Here is a 17948-nt window from a genome sequence, read left to right on the forward strand (position 1 = left end):
CTCAAGTTTTCCTAACTCGAACGCCTCATCCCATGCATTTTACATCTGTAGTCTTCATATTCGTATCCGTAGTCGCTCTGATCTAGTCATCCCACTCCTCATCCAGCTGATCGATCAGGCGGTTCTCGTCTTCTGCTCCGCCGTTTCGACCGCGGCCGCTGCCGTTTGCCGAGGCGGACAGTGCGCTGTACCCCCTTCTTCTCGGCATGAGGCGAGAACATGATGAAGTGGCAATGACAAAAACATCCTAAGGTTGAATTGTCAGCATGGTTACTCGAGAGGATTGTGGACCAAATGATATGTGGAGGGCTTGAAAGGAGTGAAGTTCAAAATGCGCCGCTATATGCAATTTTTCTATCCTATAAGCACCCAAGCTATGCAACAAACACAAAAGAGAAGGATAAAGTCTGTACAGGAGTGTATATAAGGTATAACAATAAAGTGACCGAGAATCCGCACGTCTTTCGTAAAAGATCCAGCCATGGGCCATATCACGAAAGATGGGAAGAGTCCCATGACGAACTTGACAAGTACGTTCTATGAGGCTTTCTCATACCAGGTAACGGCCGCATCGTAGGGAGAATCCCTTCCCGTACAGAAGTCACCCTGGGAAATATCTTCTGCTTTGACCGCTGAACACAAAAGCTGGCGCTCACCTTTATGAAGCTGCCAATGCCCGCCCACATACTGTAATTCGGTAGTTGCCTCCATCCGCGAGCATGCGCTACGTTGCGCTGGTAGAACACACCGCCGAGGAAGTATACCATGATTGCGATGACACCGATAGTACCGAAGAGGGCCCCGGGCCCGATTGATTGTTTGGCAGGCTCTGCTGTGATGCAGGCTGCGCGGGAGAGGACTTCGAAGTGGTATGAGCACTCCTCTGGGTCTGTCCCGACAAAGGTTGCGGTCGCCTGAGTTGCGAGAGGGTCTTTGTCGCAGTGGAATGATATTATAGTAGACTTCCGGCGAACGAGATCCTCGCCCTCCGCTCTGATTTCCTTATGCCCCTCCTCCGGATCCAACGTCGATCGTTTCTTGTCACTTGTACACGGAGACCCATTCGTGTATTGAAGAACAAGTCTCCTTCCTCGCAGAGTCAATTCCGAAGAGTTCTGCCTGAACTGAGATCAGTAGCGACCGGGAAAAACCTCGATATCTTCCTTACCCAATGGAATATGTCTTCCCCCCGAGATTATAGTATGCGCTAACATTCCTCCACATATTCTTGTCGACGCCCACAACATCTTCCACCTTCGACACCACCGGCGCGCAGATGTTGAGAGTAAAGTTCGCCCCATTGTCGTGATAGTCATAGCCTTTCGCATGCCAGTCGTCCACCTTGTCCCCTTTCGCAGGCTTCTTGTCATCCGCTGGCGGCGCTATGGATAAAGACCTCAAATCATAGAAAGCCCCTGTCGTTGATCCAACTGTGCACGGATCCAGCACCTTCTCGTCTTTCTTTTCGGAGGTGGCGCCGTTCACCCCGTAATGCAGTACGAGAGTGACGAGTAAGCTGGTTGGGAGGGTTGGGAAATGCATGGTGAGGTGTGGGCTGACGCGTGTACCAGAGCGCCTCGAGGCGCAACAGGATAGAGGGATGTGATGACGGCTTGCAGATAGGGATGAGAAAGGGAATGGGAGTGGAGCTGTGGATGTGGATGAGGAGGTGGAGGTAGATGTCGATAATGTAGTAAAACTGGAACAGTTTACTCTTCAGCAGTCCTTGTATGGAAATAGATTGCTTCCCTTGAAGACAACGTCACTTTGCCGCCACGTGATATGAAATTCTGACCCCTTTTGTCCCCGCAAATACATAAATAAAACTACGGAAGTACCGAATCTGCGTAGGCGAGGGAGATTACCACGTTTTGTTTACTTTCTGAAACCCTCTTTCGAGATTGTTCTGAACAGTGCTGGCTGTACTGTACTGATGAGTTGAATGTTCCTGCAGAAATTTCGATGAGATGGTAATACCGGTACCTCATCAGTCAAGAGTGGGTGAGTGAGTGGTACACAGTTTCTCCAATCTTCCATGCATCGATGCATCGGATTACGCGTTTGGAAGGGTGGCGAAGAGATTGTAGAAACTGTAATTTGTAGACACAAATAAAGTAGCTGTAGCTTTCCTCTGAGTTGAATATACTACGTATGAATATACATCAGGCGTTCCGTCCGTAAATAGCCAGCTAACCTAACCTTTGCACTACTTTTTGTATCATTTCCAAACATCAGTTTAAGGACTACGGATAGATCGATCTCCCGCAGGGTTTATATGGTCTGTATAGCACGGGCCGCTCCCTGGCTCTCATCTTGACCTGCATCTCCGACTTGTATCTTGGAGTCATTATCGAAATAAATCCGAACACAAGCGTAACGCGGGGGAACACGATCCGGAGTCCCAACCCTCACAACTCTCACGACTGGATGAGCCCTTTCTATCTATCATCGCTCTGATTCTATCGACCCTCGGCTCGACTCCAATATGGCGTCAAAATCCTCAAAGACAGTAGCTGTCCAGCGCGCCGAACCGCACGGCTATGAATTTGGTGGCCCGTATGTTTTTCCACCCCGTGTTGTCGGGTTTGTGCTGATGAAATGCAGACTCGGTGCTTTCGGTATCTCTTTCGGCCTGCCAATCGCTGTCTATGCTGCGACCTTCCTCTGTAATGACATTTCTGGTTGCCCAGTACCCTCGGCACTTTCTCCCTCGACCTTGACCATAGAGCAACTCAAGCGCGACGTAGGATGGCCAGCAGATGGAATCTATGGATTAGCGAGTTGGGATGTGAACATGAAGGTGCTGGGATACTATCTGCTTAGTTTGGTCCTTCATCGGGTACTACCAGGCGAGGAGATAGAGGGGGTTGAGCTTGCGGCTGGAGGAAAGCTCAAGTACAAGCTCAACAGTATGTGGCATACCCAACTGTCCCAGACAGCTCTAACCCCATGGCAGCATGGTCCTCTACGATGTTTACTTTCGCCATTCTCGCTGCAGGCACTGCATACCAAGGCGCAGACTTTCCGGTATGGACTTACATCTACGACAATTACCTCCAAATTGTCACGGCCAACATGCTCATATCATACTTTCTGGCAACATTCGTATATGTGCGCAGCTTCAGCGTGAAGCCAGGCAATGCGGAACTGCGCGAGTTGGCAGCTGGCGGACATACGGGTAACATGCTATACGACTGGTTCATTGGTCGCGAACTGAATCCTCGAGTCACTCTTCCCTTCCTGGGCGAAATCGACATCAAGGAATGGTGCGAACTGCGGCCAGGCTTGATGGGATGGATTATCTTGGACTTTACCTTCATCGCCCACCAGTACAAGACATATGGCTACATCACCGACAGCATTGTCCTGGCCACATTGTTCCAGACCCTCTATGTCTTGGATGCTTACTGGATGGAGAACGCAATTTTAACCACCATGGACATCACAACTGATGGCTTCGGTTTCATGCTTGCATTCGGTGATCTTGCTTGGGTACCCTTCGTCTACTCTTTCCAAGCCAAATATCTCGCTACATACCCTTTGAGCCTGGGTCCCTATGGCTGTGCTGGTGTCCTCAGTGTCCTGGGCTTCGGGTACTACATCTTCCGGAGTTCCAACAACGAAAAGAATCGGTTCCGAACCGACCCGTCCGACCCACGAGTCGCCCATCTGAAGTACATTGAGACTAAGTCTGGCTCTAAGCTTTTAACATCTGGGTGGTGGGGAACAGCTCGCCACATCAACTATCTCGGAGACTGGATCATGTCCTGGGCCATGTGCCTCACTACAGGTCTCTCTGGCTACCTCGTTCAGCACAGCTCGGTAGCTCCAGCGCCTGGCATGTCCCTTGCCGACAAGTCATTCGTCTATGAAGGACCTACAAGCTACACTGAGGTCTTTCAAGGCTCCGCGAGAGGATACGGCGTCATCATCACCTACTGGTACATGTTCTACTTTGGTATACTTCTCATCCACCGTGAGATGAGAGACGAAGAGAAGTGCATTCGCAAGTACGGTGATGATTGGAAGCGATACTGCGAGATTGTCAAGTACAGGTTAATCCCTGGTATCTACTGAGCATCTCGGTGCGGTGGTGGTCTATCTAGAGGCCCGGCTTAATCGAAGGTGTATAGAGCCTGGTCGGGAGAGAGGTAGGTCTGTCTATTAGGACTGAGCATAGATGCCGCTAGAGAAAGTGGGTGGCTCGATAGAGCACTCGATAGAGCAATCGATGCGCAATGAATTAGTGATTCCCCGAGTAATGGCTTTGAACACTGAGAAATTCCCATCGTTCACGAATGCCTTCCTTTCTGCTTGGTGGTGATGATGTAGAGCTGCATGTCCACGATGCAGGTGAAGCAAGCCTGCTGGCAGCAGTGCAGATTCGGGCCGACGGTGACAGGGCCAGTGGTACTCTATGGTAGGCGGATGGTGGACGATGTGACCCGGGTTCTGTACCCCATACCGTATGTCGGATGGGTGTACCTCGGTCTGCGAAAGCTGGAGTTAGTAGTACATTCATTCTATGCATATCGTCTGATGATGTCGACACGAGATGAAGAACCAGGGTCGCGTACCGCATTATCTTGCATGATGTGCTTACCGATCTTAGAGGTCGACATAGACTCTTCTTGTTTTTTTGAGGTTTTCCTATAGGTTGACGACGAGGGACTTCGCTTAACCGAGGGTAGAAAGACGCGACAGTCATTTTGATAAAAGTCAGTCAGTCAGTCCGGAGAGAGATGCACCGAAAGCCACTTTCTTTTCGGCGTGGTCGGGAGAATTACGAAGAGAGGACAGATTGATTCGAACTACTGTTATCAGGACTTATTGCCTTAGCCAGCCCCGTCCTCTTCCCCATCTCGTCTGCCGGCTCGTCTCCGGAGCCGAGCAATGAAGCAGGTATTGTAGTACGTAGTAGTCTATGTGCCCGTCAGGTCAGAACTCGGGACGGAGATTCTTGATCGGAGATGGCCGATCGAGGACTTACTATGTGTAGTACCCTGCGCTGCCAGAGCTCTGTAGGATAGGTTGGTTGGTAGGTCCTAGAACAGACACACTCGATGAGATGTGCTACCAGTAGAGTGTATCTTGATCACTTGAAATGAACAAAACGCTAAATAGGTAATTAATTACATGGGTAAGTAAGTAAATCAGTCCCTTTTAACTTATGATTACGTACCATCATACCTATCCTCAAAAGGCGATGCCGAGATGTAAACTCAACAAAACAAAGTAGGAGCAAGGGATCGATCCACTTGCAGATCTTTAGGTTTGTTGGTGATCCTCGCAACAGTTACTCCGCACCTCATGACTTAAATCATTCGGATAATTTATAATTGTAAGAGGAACTCGACGACCCGATCTCAACCAGCCCTTCCCAGTTCCACAGCACAGCCCCAGTAAGTATTAGTAGTTGGTCTCGGCGGCCTCCGTTCGACAGCGGAATGCCCAAATAAGTAGTAAGTAGTAAAGTAATGCAGCCTGCCGATCTGATTGTCAACCAGCCAGCCACCCCCACAACAACGGAAGAGGAGAGAAGCTCGCGATCTTCCGCGGAGGGAAAGCTTGGACAGAGAAAGAATGGTGGGGTATGGCTGGTGCTGATCGATCGGCGGAAGTATAAGTATATATAAAAGAGCTTGCCTGCCTGCCTATAAAAAGAATAATAGGGTAAAAGAGTTGTAGGACATCTTTCTCTGATTCGGCCAGAATTTTTGTTTTGTTTGTATTTGGTGGAGAACTCGCTTCGCTCAGGATGTTTTTCACCTCGATCACCGGCGTCACCATGCTGGCGTGCCTGGCAACCAATATCAACGTCGCTTCCTCTCTGGTATCACGACAAGTAAGCTCAACACTCTTTATTCTTTTCTCTCTATCTCTCTCTCTCTCTCTCTCTCTCTCTCTCTCTCTCTCTCTAATATTCATGTATCATCCCCCACCAACACCTCCATACACCATACACCATACACCATACACCATACACCATACACCATACACCATATCTTTTCTTCCCCAGCATTATCCATACTCGCCATCACGCACTTGCTGCATCCATATTCCTGACTTCTTGCAATCGCGATGTGGATCGTCAGCGAGCTGCTGATTGCCGTCGCGATATTTTTGGGCAAAGACCCCCAATTGACAGTCCCGCAGACGTCTCCGGATGCAACCACCTCCGACTCGCGATTCTCGGAGCCGTTCTACCCGTCGCCGTGGATGAATGGGCAGGGCGAGTGGGCCGATGCGTATGCCAAGGCGAAAGATTTCGTGTCACAGCTCACGCTGCTTGAGAAGGTCAACTTGACGACGGGCGTGGGATGGCAAGGCGAACAGTGTGTTGGACAAGTAGGTTCTCTCAAACACTTATATTCTAATAGATATATCTATATAACCACGATTCTCTCGGACTCTGAGTGTTAACATGGGATACTATAGGTTGGCTCCATCCCGCGTTTGGGTTTCCGGAGTCTGTGTATGCAGGATTCGCCAGTTGGAGTCCGTTTTGCGGACTATGTTAGTGTTTTCCCTTCAGGTCAGACTGTTGCGGCAACTTTCGACCGTAGTCTTTTCTATGCGAGAGGCTACGCCTTGGGCAAGGAGCATAAAGCCAAAGGAGTCACTGTTCAGCTCGGCCCGGTGGCAGGACCCATTGGACGTAGTCCAGCAGGAGGACGTAACTGGGAAGGATTCTCTCCTGACCCGTACCTAAGTGAGTACACGCATCCATCCACGACCGTTTTCTCAACACTAGTTCTTACTCGGATTTTAGCTGGTGTTGCCATGGCCGAGACCGTCAAAGGTACGCAAGATGCTGGGGTCATTGCTTGTGCTAAGCATTTCATTGCCAACGAGCAGGTATGGAACCTCTGATCCACTCCACGGAACTCACCAAGTACTCACTGTTACAAGGAATCCTTCCGTCAAGCTTCCGAGGCTGTAGGGTATGGGTTCAACATCACAGAGTCCATCTCCTCAAATATTGACGATGTCACCATGCACGAAGTCTATGCCTGGCCTTTTGCGGACGCAGTTCGCGCTGGCGTTGGGTCGATTATGTGCTCTTACAACCAGATCAACAACTCGTATGGCTGCCAGAATTCGAAGTTGCTCAATGACCTCTTAAAGAACGAGTAAGTCTTGCCTCTCTCGCACAGTCCCAGCATTAAATCTCCAGGAATTGCCTTTTATATCCCCAGAAAGCTTTCAGGTAGCATTCACTGACTACTCGCCTCTTGTCAGATTGGGTTTCCAGGGGTTCGTGATGAGCGATTGGCAAGCCCAACATTCTGGTGCTGCATCAGCTGCAGCTGGACTCGATATGTCAATGCCTGGCGATACTATTTTCAACTCTGCAGAGACCTTCTGGGGTACAAACTTGACTCTCGCCGTTATCAACGGAACGGTTCCCGAATGGCGTATTGACGACATGGCTCTGCGAATCATGGCGGCCTACTTCAAGGTTGGACTGACACTCAATGAGCCTCCAATCAACTTCGATTCCTGGACTCTCGATACGTTCGGCCCATTGCATGCGTCGGTTGGAGCCAACATACAGCAGGTAAACTGGCATGTCGATGTTCGTGACGACCACGGCGCTTTGATCCGAGATATTGGTGCCCGAGCCACCGTTCTCCTCAAAAACGTGAACAATGCACTCCCTCTCTCCAAGCCAAAATTTATTGCAGTCATTGGAAGCGATGCGGGCCCCAACATCAACGGTCCAAACTCTTGCACTGACCGCGCATGTAACGACGGGACTCTGGGGATGGCCTGGGGGTCTGGAACTGCCAACTTCCCCTACTTGGTAACACCTGATACTGCTCTCCAAAACCAAGCACTTGCCGATGGCACGAGATACGAGAGCATCTTGGACAACTATGCTACCTCTAAAATTGAAGCATTGGTCGCTCAAGCCGATGCTACCGCAATTGTATTTGTAAATGCTAATTCTGGGGAGGGTTACATCAGCTTTGACGGAAACGAGGGCGACAGACGGAACCTGACTCTGTGGCATTCTGGAGACGATCTGATCAAGAATGTTTCCGCAATCTGTAACAACACCATTGTTGTCATCCATTCCACCGGTCCTACTCTTGTCACTGAGTGGTACGACAACCCGAACGTGACAGCTATCTTGTGGGCGGGCGTTCCGGGTCAAGAGAGCGGCAACAGTATCACGGATGTTCTCTACGGAAAAGTCAACCCAGCGGCACGAACACCGTTCACATGGGGTGCTACTAGGGAGAGTTATGGAACTGACGTTCTGTACACACCCAACAATGGGCAGGCAGCGCCACAAGATGACTTCGTTGAGGGCGTCTTTATCGACTACAGAGCTTTTGATCGCTCGAATAGCACACCCATCTACGAGTTTGGATTTGGCCTGTCGTACACCACTTTCGAGTACTCCGAACTTACCGTCACCAAGCACGATGCCAGTGCCTACACCCCAACGACCGGAATGACAGAAGCAGCACCAGTCCTGGGCAATTTCTCAACCGACTTGAGTGACTACCTGTTCCCCAACGCCAGCTTCCCTCATATCTGGCAATACATCTACCCATACCTCAACACCACCGACGCAAGAGCTGCATCAGCAGACCCCTTCTACGGCCAAACAGCGGAGGAGTTCCTGCCTCCCGGAGCTATCGATGGATCTCCCCAGCCACTCCTCGCAGCAGGTGGCGCCCCCGGCGGCAACCCACAGCTCTACGACGTCCTGTATACCGTCACGGCCCAGATCCAGAACACCGGCTCATGCTACGGCGAAGAGGTCCCTCAACTCTACATCTCCCACGGCGGCCCCAACCAACCCAAGGTCGTCCTGCGAGGTTTCGATCGCTTGAGCATCGATGCTGGGGCGTCGGCCACTTTCCAGGCTGAAATTACTCGAAGGGACATCAGTAACTGGGACCCTGTGTCCCAGAACTGGGTTATCACAGACGCCCCGAAGACGGTTTATGTGGGTTCTAGCTCGAGGCGGCTGCTTTTGAGCCAGGCTTTGTAGGCTTTGCAGCTTACGAGATTGAGAAGTGGGGGGGGGAAGAGATAATGGGAAGTGATCTCGAAGGCCCGAGAGAGGGGGCTGGACTGCACTCGTCAGGAGGATAAGCTGCCCATTTTCATGAATTACGAGGGTGGGTGTCTCGATTACGGAATCCGGAAAAGGGAATTGGTTCCTGCGGGACTCGCGCTGGACATGGACATAAAAAGTAAAGCATGAAAAGTAATCATACTATTTATCACATGTACATCTTGTTTCGGGCGAAAGTTTGCCAACGAATAAGGAATAAGGCAGCAGCAGCAGCAGCAGCAGCCATCTAATGTCCCGCCAGGCGTGTTCCGTCTGTCTCCCCGGCGAGGGCTCAGGGTAGGCCGGATGGCGCACGATCACTGCTCGTCGCAATCGATTGATACGCCCAGCCGATGCCGACGTTCTCGAGGAAAGCAAATCTGCGCCTCCAGAGATGTAATCCCATCACGGGGTAATCCTCTCTCGCCTCTTTTTCGCTGTTGCTTACCTCTTCTTACCTCTCACCTCTCCTTATCTATATTCACCGTCGTCGTTGTCGTAAGTCGCGTTTGTGGTTTCCTGCGCTGTGTTTCTGATATTCAGACTTTGGAAATGGGAGTTGGATCATTGGAGGAGGGGGGGGGGGGGGAGGGTGGGGGGAAGGGGTTTGTTGATTTGCTTTTTATGCAAGCGAGCGGTATACTACAGTAGGTAGGTTATTTGGACGATTGATTATATGTATGTATATATATATGTGAAGAAGAAGAAGAAGAAGAAGAAGAAGAAGACTCCTTGAATAAAAAAAGCTCTATACTATCTAACCTATCTATCAATGCTTATCCAGAATGCACTGTATTGTGGAGCACACGTTCTTTGGACCGACTGGGTGGGATTCCAACACATACATCATGTATCATCACCCAACAACAATAATAACCACAGCTCGGCTCGATCACCACATCACACCATATCACTTCACATCCGAAAGGAAAGGAAATGAGATGACGATAACAATAATGATATGATAAAACGATTGATCGATCGATCGATCGATTGATTGATTGAGTGATTGTGATCGCTATTCTTTCAAGGCTGCTGCTATATTACTATTTTACCCTTTTCTTTTCCTATTATATCGAGACGAGAAGCCTGACTAGGTAGCGAGCAGCAAGCAGTATATAATGGAGAAGCTAGGACGGGAGTATATATATATATATATGTGTGTGTGTGTGTGTGTATATTTATGTGTGGCACCAACCCAAACAAGCTTGGCTTCAGAACTGTATATGAAATATGCAATAAAGAACATGAGCATGACGAGGACGACGACGACGAGGAGGAGGAGGAGGAGCACTACCACCACCACCGCAGCAACCAAAAATAAAAAAAGAAGAAGCCCTCCATTCCACAGAACCGCGAGATTTGAATGCATAGTAACCTACCTAGTACCGTACCTACCTTGGATAACAGATAAGCCCCCGGCCAAATCCAGGAAACCTGTCCAATATAACCGACCGACCTACCCGCCTACCTCCCTCTCTCTCTCCAACGAAACCAAAGCCCAACCGTACCAAACAAGACGAGAAAGAGGTAGGTGTCATCACAGCCTATATTTCCCCAAAGGCACACACAAAAGGTTGATCTTTTCATTTTCTTCCCCCGAAAACTCCCCAAGTTGCATCTGCTGAATCCTCTCACGAGATGTCCTAACAATGCCTGCTGGGATGCAATGGAAGATTTGGATTTGCATGAAGAGGCTGGTGTATAAGGTAGGACAAGAGCCATTCGCAGTTTTCCTCATGATGGTTTGAGAGCATATATGCTGCACGCATCTGATGTCCCTCTCCCAAGGAATGCTAACATGGCCTGTTGTTCGGAGGCAAAGCTCGAGGTTACTGATTCCCTCGAGTTCTGGCTCGTGCTGCATCTATTTAGTTAACTAGATATGCAACTGGAGGCCAAATCGGCATTTTGGTTCAGGCCTGATATGGTGGTTTATAAAGCACTCACCTGTTAAGCATGCCAGGCGTATCGCCCACCAGCTCCAACCCAACACCAGATCCCACCAGCTGCCCTACAGCCTCCCCCGTTTCCTAAAGCACACACTACTGATCGTCTGCCCCTTCTTCCCCCCAAAGCTGAAACTCCGATACTCTATCCTGTCCAGCACCTCCAACTGCCCTCCCCCTCCCCCTCCCCCAGCTCCCGGGCCCACAAACCACCGCTCCAGCTCCTCCTCCGTCCAATTGCAGCTCGTAACCAGCAACACGCCCCCCTCCCGAATAAGCGGTACGACCCTCCCGCAGTACCCCTCGCACACCCTCCTCCCGCACTCATCCCTCCCCTCAGAGAGGGAAATCGCATCGAACGTCCCCTTGTCGAGCACCACGTCCCAGCCCCGCGCCTGCTCGCCCGAGAGGACGCCCGGCGAAGGATCCTCGCTCATGATATCCCACTTGAGGAACTCGACTTCCTTCCGCGGTTCCGATCCCTCCCCATAGCCCTTGTCCCGCGCAATCCGCTTCGCGAACTCGACGCTGCGCGCGGAGTAATCCACGCCGAGCATCCTGCCTCCCCACCCCTCGAGTGCCTCTCCCTCGCCATCTCCACCGCCTTCAAGTTCCCTTCCTCCTCCACCACTCCTCTCAGGCTCGCTCTCACCCTCACTGTCGATACTTCCCCCATCCCCATCGCTATCCCCAACCCCATCCCCCCTCAACGCAAAAAGCAAATGCCCGTTCCCGGTTCCCAAGTCCAAGAAGCTACAATTACTTTCCGTGACCTCCTCGCCCAGTAGTAGCTTCTCCTTCACTACCTTCCGCCGCAGGAACGACAGCATCTTTGCCTCGGCGCCCGAATCGTCGAACCAGACCGTGCCCTCGTCGCTGGGGTCCTGGGCATGATTCGCCATCTCGGTCGTGTAGAGGTTGTCCCAGCTGTTTGAATAGGAAGGGTTGGAGGTCAGCGTAGGTGTCTTGGGAGAGACACCTGTTGAAGGACCTTTGGTTCAAGCAGCTGCGTGGTGGGGGGGCTTACTATTCTTTGGTGCCAAGTTGGGATGGCTCCAGATGGCTTGGGTTTGAGATGGTTGAGGACGTCATGCTGAGTGTTAAAGAGGGTGGAAACTCTCGAGAGAGGGTGATTATGAGTTTTCTCGATATCTCAGAATTGCTTCCTTTCTATGGCAACGTTCTCGAGAGCTTGTGAATTTATTTAGACTTTGATAGCGGCAGAAATTTACCCCCCCATTGCTAAACAGGCAGGCGGTGAACTCACTAACGCAAGGCCCGCGAATCCAGATCCAGGGGTATGAAACTTATTGTATTCGATCCACGCATGCTACTTACTCGACGAAGGAAAAAGGAATATGCTGGTATTCTGCCCCAATTCTAGAACACTACGGCCCCCATCCCAGGCACAAGTGACAGCCTCGAAAAAATGCATTTTCCTCAACGCTTCTTTATTCTCTCTTCTAAGGGGACGTAATCATAGGCTCGCCGCCTGAGATCGAAGCAGCAGACGTCGTAGCAAAGAAACGAACATCAACATCCATATCCTTCTGCAGCGTCTCCAGATTGGGCAATATCCTCTCTTGAATGAGAACCTCGCCTTTGGCCGAAGGAGAATACGAAGCGCCCGACTGCTCCAGAGTGTAGATTGTACCCTCGTCAGGTAAGCGCTTCAGGACCGAAATCAGCTCGCCATACGACTTTGCGACGTTGAACTTGATGTTCGGGATATCATCCTTAACGAGCGTGTCCATCATTGGGAGGATAGATTCCGCGACTACGTCCAAGCTGACGACTGAAGCAAGGGTCTAGGGCGTATTAGCAATGATCGATAAGGAGAACGCATCTGACTTACTGAGATAGCGAAGCAGGTTGTCATGCGGTAGAGATAGTTGGGATGAGCACCCATCGCAATGACCTTGGGAATGATGGCCTCGGTCGCCCATTCAACACCGAACACCTCTGTCAGCTTCTTCAGATTCTTTGTCGCAGCTTCACGGATAGAGAAGACTGTGTCACCCAACCAGCCCATGCAGAGCGCTGCCAATTTCTCATCGAAGAACTTGACACCCAGCTGACTTGCGAGGAGAGGAATGTATTCGATGATAGCCAACCGAACTCTCCATTGCTTGTCTTCGGCAAGTTGGACGATTGCGGGTAGAAGTGATTGAGAAAGGAGGTCGATTCCAATGACTGCTCACGTCAGTATAGCCTCAGCAAAATGTCACGGAAATTCCACACACCTTGATTGACCAACTCGAGTTTGGAGATAATGTGCAGGCGAACATCCGGGAACTCATCCTTCAACATTTGAAGGAACATAGGCAGAAGGTGATCGATGGTTCTATCACGATGTTAGTCTTTCAAATCCCGCAAAAGTAAACCAACACAAGCGACTCACTCTTGCTTCCCGAGGATTGGGGCGAGACCGCTGATCTGGGTTCCGAGAGCAGCCCGAACATGTTGAGAAGTGTCAGAGACCAAGTCCTCCACTGTAGTCATGACATCGTTCAGCAGAACATTTCGTTCGATCAGCTGGCAGAAACCTAAAAGTAATCAGAGCATGATCATCGAAAATCACGCAGCAGAATATACCTGGGATTTGTCCAGCAATTGCTGTCCGAACCTCGGCCTCGCCGTCTTTGAGAAGCTTTACAAACGCTGGTACCAGATCTCTCGTGACAACCTCATCATCTACCGCCTTGGCAATCTTTGGCGAAGTCAGCGAAGGCCACCTATTCGGGGGGGAGTTTCATACCTTCTCAAACCTGTCTGCAACCATATATCTGACCCTCCAGCTCTTATCTTCGATCAAACTCCTCAATGCTGTAAGAAGAACACCGTGACTTGATTGTTGCTCTTTCGGAACCACCTCCGCAATCGCAATCAGGATCTCCACTGTCAATAACCGGACACTATCTTGGTCGTCGCTGGCGAGGTGTTGGAAAAGAGGTATCATTTCCTCGACGACGATCGTAGCTGGCATCTCCTTTACGAACTTTGCTAGATTGTTCGCAGATTGTCTTCGGACCATGGGAGTCTCGTCGTGAACGAGGAGTCCGAATTGCTGGCGAAGCTGTTCCTGCATCGGGGGCGAAGCCTTCTTGTAAGGGACATTGTATAGGCCTGTCGCGGAGATTTTCGAGGTGAACCAGTCGGCTTTGGACAGACGGATTGTGAGGGGAATGAAGTATTCTTCGACCTGCTGGGGGGAAAGCTCCTCACAGATCTTATTCAGAGACTCGACGGCCTACAGAATATTAGAGATGCGGTATCTTCACAGAGCGTCTTCCCCAGCCTACCTTTTCGCGCACCAAGGGCTCCTCGATCGCTGCCAGGTTTTCAAGAGGCGACAAAAGGACATGTCCCCATTCTGGACCTCCAACGTATTCGACAAATCCACCAAGCTCTCCGCTCAGCGCAGTAAGAACCTCATCCTCATCTTCTACAGACTCTGGACCAAAGTCAGCACGTACCGAAGGCCTGGCATTGGTGTATGCGCCTACCATCCAAGAAAGGAATCAGCTCGTCTCTGGTGCGTTCAGCTCCCAGCGCAAGAGCAATGGTGGAGAGGCGGTGTATAGCGTTTAATCGTAATAGAACATCATCATGCTATATGACTGTGAGCAGATGCGCGCAACCAGCTTGCTGCTGGCACATGGACCCGTCCGTACCTTCAACTCGTCGATGAGAACCGCTATTGGGTAGAGCTCATCCGTCTTATCAGGGCCGTCTGACATTGTGAAAGAAAGGGTCCACGAGGGATTCGGAGATGGGGGATGGGATAGAGCGAGGCTGGATGTAGGAGGCCCTGTCGGGATTGGGAGCCTTGACCTGTTGACTCGTGGGTGCGAGGGTTGCGTACAGGCAGGCTGATCGCGTGTTGGGGGGGTGCGGGCGGCCTACGGGTAGGTAGGACTAGCCTCGAAGGGAGTTTCGTTATTCCGTTTGAACGATGTCCAGGGAAGGGAAGAGCGAACCAAGGGAAAGAGTGCGAGGTGAGACCGAGACCGAGCGAGACCGAGACCGAGAACGAGATGGAGCTGCGTGTCTTCGAACATCAGTATCAGGAACAGGATCAGGATCAGTAGCAAACAGTAAGGGAAATGGGAGTGAAAGGGATGAGCAGGCCGACGCGCACAGGGGAGGGAAGCTTGTCCATGACGGGACGGGTAGTGGGGGGGAGGGGGGGAGGGGGGGAGAACCATGACAGAGAGGTAAGGTCGAGGTGCCTTGGCTACACGGAGGCAGCGAGTTCAATTGAACATACCTGCGCGGCAAACCCAGATCCAAGGGGCGAATTTGAAGTAGATGGCGAGGCTATCGTGAGTATGTAGGTGGAGTTGGGTTGCGTTGTGGGTGCTGTGGTCTTGGGATGGCTTGGAGAGCAACAAATCAAGCAAGCAACCAAGCATGCACTGGTTGGTCGTGAATGACTGGAGCTATAATTGAGGCCTCAGGCCACTACTCAAACTCTAAGGCAGGCAGGCAGGCAGGCAGGCAGGCAGTACGCAGAAATTCGCAGCCTTGTGTGGACCCCTCCCCGCGGGCTACCTAGGTACGTGACGGGATGTATGATTATGATGTATGGAATATCGAGCCTGAGAATTATGTAATTTTTTTTTTCCATCTTTATTAAAATACAGCTTGGACTCCAATCCGACTATTATTTTCCTGAGATCATTCATTCGCTGAGAGTCGACCAAAAACCCCGACTTTCTTTTAATTTTTGGATAACCCAACTCAACCCAGCCCTATCCAAACCCGATCGGTCAAGATTCTTCACATCACTTCCCCCTCCGTCCTCTCCACCACCACCGCCGCTACCTGGCATACCTTACCTACATCTCGAAACACCCGGTAAACACATCTGAAGCCGCGTACAATGCCTACCATCAGTGTAGACAAGGCGGAGCTCTACAAAGCCTTGGGCCAGGAGTAAGCTCGCAAGCCATCCGTTCCCCAGAACCTCACCTAACACTCTACAGGTACACGACCGAGGAATTCGAGGAGCTATGCTTCGAGTTTGGTATCGAGCTGGATGAGGACACAACGAACTCAGAACGGCCCATCGTCAACGGCAAGCAGGCGCCCGCAGAACTGAAAATCGAGATCCCCGCCAACCGTTATGACATGCTGTGTTTCGAGGGCATAGCTCTCATGCTCAACATCTTCCGCGAGAAGACGCCGCTGCCGAGTTACAGATTGGTTGCGCCGAAGGATGGCAAGATTCAGACAATAACGGTCCATCCAGACACCCTCAAAGTTCGGCCATATGTTTCTGGGGCTATTCTACGAAATGTCAAGTTCACCCAGGACGCCTATGACTCCTTCATCTCGTTGCAGGACAAGTTACACCAAAATTTGGCAAGAAACCGGACCTTGGTGGCTATCGGTACACACGATTTGGATACCATCAAAGGACCCTTCACCTACGAAGCACTACCACCCAAGGATATCAAGTTCATACCTCTGAACCAGACCAAGGAGATGAACGCGGCGGAAATGATGGATTTCTATGACAAGGACAAGCACCTTGGAAAGTACCTACACATTATCAAGGATAAGCCGGTATACCCAGTCATCTACGACTCAGAAAGGGTCGTCTGCTCTATGCCCCCTATCATCAACGGCGACCATTCGAAGATCACCCTGAACACGACCAACGTCTTCATTGAGATGACTGGAACGGACCGTACCAAGCTGGAAATCGTGAACAACATCATAGTTTCCATGTTCTCCCAATACTGCTCCGAGCCCTTCACCATCGAGCCCGTCAAGATCATCTCCGAGCACAATGGCGAGACACGACAAACACCTGACCTGAGCCCCCGCACTGCCGAAGCAGAGGTAGACTACATCAACAACTGCTGCGGCTTGCAAGAAACCCCCGAGCGGATATGCCAACTTCTGACCAAGATGTGCTACACCGCTAAGCCCTCCCCAGAAGACCCAAACATCATTAAAGTCTCCGTGCCGCCCACCCGCGCCGACGTCCTCCACCAGTGCGACATCATGGAAGATGTAGCCATCGCCTACGGCTTCAACAATCTCCCTCGTACTTCCCCTAACAAAGCCTCCACGATCGCCCAACCCCTATTGATTAACAAGCTCGGCGACATCGTCCGCCAGGAAACCGCCATGGCCGGCTGGAGCGAAGTCATGCCCCTGATCCTCTGCTCGCACGACGAGAACTTCGCCTGGCTGAACCGCAAAGACGACGGTACCACCGCCGTCCGCCTCGCTAACCCCAAGACAGCCGAGTACCAGATCGTGCGCACCTCATTACTCCCGGGTCTCCTGAAGACCATCCGTGAGAACAAGAAACACAGCGTGCCCATCAAAGTCTTCGAAGTCTCCGACGTGGCTTTCAAAGACGAGTCTCTGGAGCGCAAGTCCCGAAATGAGCGACACTTCGCCGCGGCGTGGTACGGTAAGACAAGCGGCTTCGAGATCGTGCACGGTTTGCTGGATCGGGTGCTCCTGATGCTGAAGACTGCTTTCATCACACACGAAGAGGGTCTGGAGGGTAAGAAAGTGGATGGGTACTGGATCCAGGAAATTGACGAGGCGACGTTCTTTGCCGGGCACGCGGCTGCCATATACCTCCGTGTGGACGGCAAGGTGCAGCGTATCGGCGAGTTCGGAATTCTGCACCCGACCGTTCTTGATAAGTTCGAGCTGAGGTACGTCGATATCTTTTCCTTCTTCCTCGGGTTTGAAGCGATTGGGCTAACTACGACCAAAACAGGTATCCCGTGAGCACACTAGAGATCAACCTGGAAGTCTTCTCATAATCGCCATTTCTCACACGCAACGCATAGATCTCTTGAGCATCACCGTCTTTGCGCTCGTTCACCAAAGGAAAAAAAAAGTAGCATGTAAATTCGCATCCTTTGCAGCATGGGCCAAAAAAGACGCGA

General features: G+C 51.1%; 7 protein-coding genes across 7 annotated transcripts; 3 read left to right on the top strand and 4 right to left on the bottom strand.

The window, feature by feature from the left end:
• Positions 1–82: 82 nt before the first annotated feature.
• On the bottom strand, positions 83–1542 carry L3040_007190 (uncharacterized protein; the record flags this gene model as incomplete). The annotated part of the gene is made up of 3 exons (XM_007289972.1): positions 83–247; positions 657–1119; positions 1169–1542. 3 exons carry the CDS (start codon positions 1540–1542, stop codon positions 83–85), a joined length of 1002 nt encoding a protein of 333 aa, XP_007290034.1.
• Positions 1543–2485: 943 nt separating this feature from the next.
• On the top strand, positions 2486–4077 carry L3040_007191 (uncharacterized protein; the record flags this gene model as incomplete). Its single annotated transcript, XM_007289973.1, has 3 exons — positions 2486–2556; positions 2605–2909; positions 2957–4077. 3 exons carry the CDS (start codon positions 2486–2488, stop codon positions 4075–4077), a joined length of 1497 nt encoding a protein of 498 aa, XP_007290035.1.
• A 1681-nt stretch (positions 4078–5758) lies between these two features.
• L3040_007192 (uncharacterized protein) lies at positions 5759–9010 on the top strand (the record flags this gene model as incomplete). The annotated part of the gene is made up of 6 exons (XM_007289974.1): positions 5759–5845; positions 6157–6348; positions 6439–6712; positions 6773–6858; positions 6913–7133; positions 7243–9010. The coding sequence occupies 6 exons, from the start codon at positions 5759–5761 to the stop codon at positions 9008–9010; spliced, it is 2628 nt and encodes an 875-aa protein (XP_007290036.1).
• Positions 9011–10813: 1803 nt separating this feature from the next.
• On the bottom strand, positions 10814–12117 carry L3040_007193 (uncharacterized protein; the record flags this gene model as incomplete). Its single annotated transcript, XM_066156185.1, has 4 exons — positions 10814–10937; positions 11027–11109; positions 11232–11952; positions 12053–12117. The coding sequence occupies 4 exons, from the start codon at positions 12115–12117 to the stop codon at positions 10814–10816; spliced, it is 993 nt and encodes a 330-aa protein (XP_066010991.1).
• A 371-nt stretch (positions 12118–12488) lies between these two features.
• Positions 12489–14765, bottom strand: L3040_007194 (uncharacterized protein; the record flags this gene model as incomplete). The annotated part of the gene is made up of 9 exons (XM_007289976.1): positions 12489–12833; positions 12881–13218; positions 13269–13369; positions 13427–13571; positions 13621–13735; positions 13784–14275; positions 14328–14479; positions 14532–14637; positions 14700–14765. The coding sequence occupies 9 exons, from the start codon at positions 14763–14765 to the stop codon at positions 12489–12491; spliced, it is 1860 nt and encodes a 619-aa protein (XP_007290038.1).
• A 162-nt stretch (positions 14766–14927) lies between these two features.
• Positions 14928–15440, bottom strand: L3040_007195 (uncharacterized protein; the record flags this gene model as incomplete). The annotated part of the gene is made up of 2 exons (XM_066156186.1): positions 14928–15076; positions 15296–15440. The coding sequence occupies 2 exons, from the start codon at positions 15438–15440 to the stop codon at positions 14928–14930; spliced, it is 294 nt and encodes a 97-aa protein (XP_066010992.1).
• A 470-nt stretch (positions 15441–15910) lies between these two features.
• L3040_007196 (uncharacterized protein) lies at positions 15911–17822 on the top strand (the record flags this gene model as incomplete). Its single annotated transcript, XM_007289977.1, has 3 exons — positions 15911–15963; positions 16014–17711; positions 17777–17822. 3 exons carry the CDS (start codon positions 15911–15913, stop codon positions 17820–17822), a joined length of 1797 nt encoding a protein of 598 aa, XP_007290039.1.
• Between the last annotated feature and the right edge of the window lie 126 nt (positions 17823–17948).

This window comes from Drepanopeziza brunnea, assembly GCF_022702325.1.
Source record: "Drepanopeziza brunnea f. sp. 'multigermtubi' strain 214-2 chromosome Unknown ctg12, whole genome shotgun sequence".
Lineage (NCBI taxonomy): Eukaryota > Fungi > Ascomycota > Leotiomycetes > Helotiales > Drepanopezizaceae > Drepanopeziza > Drepanopeziza brunnea.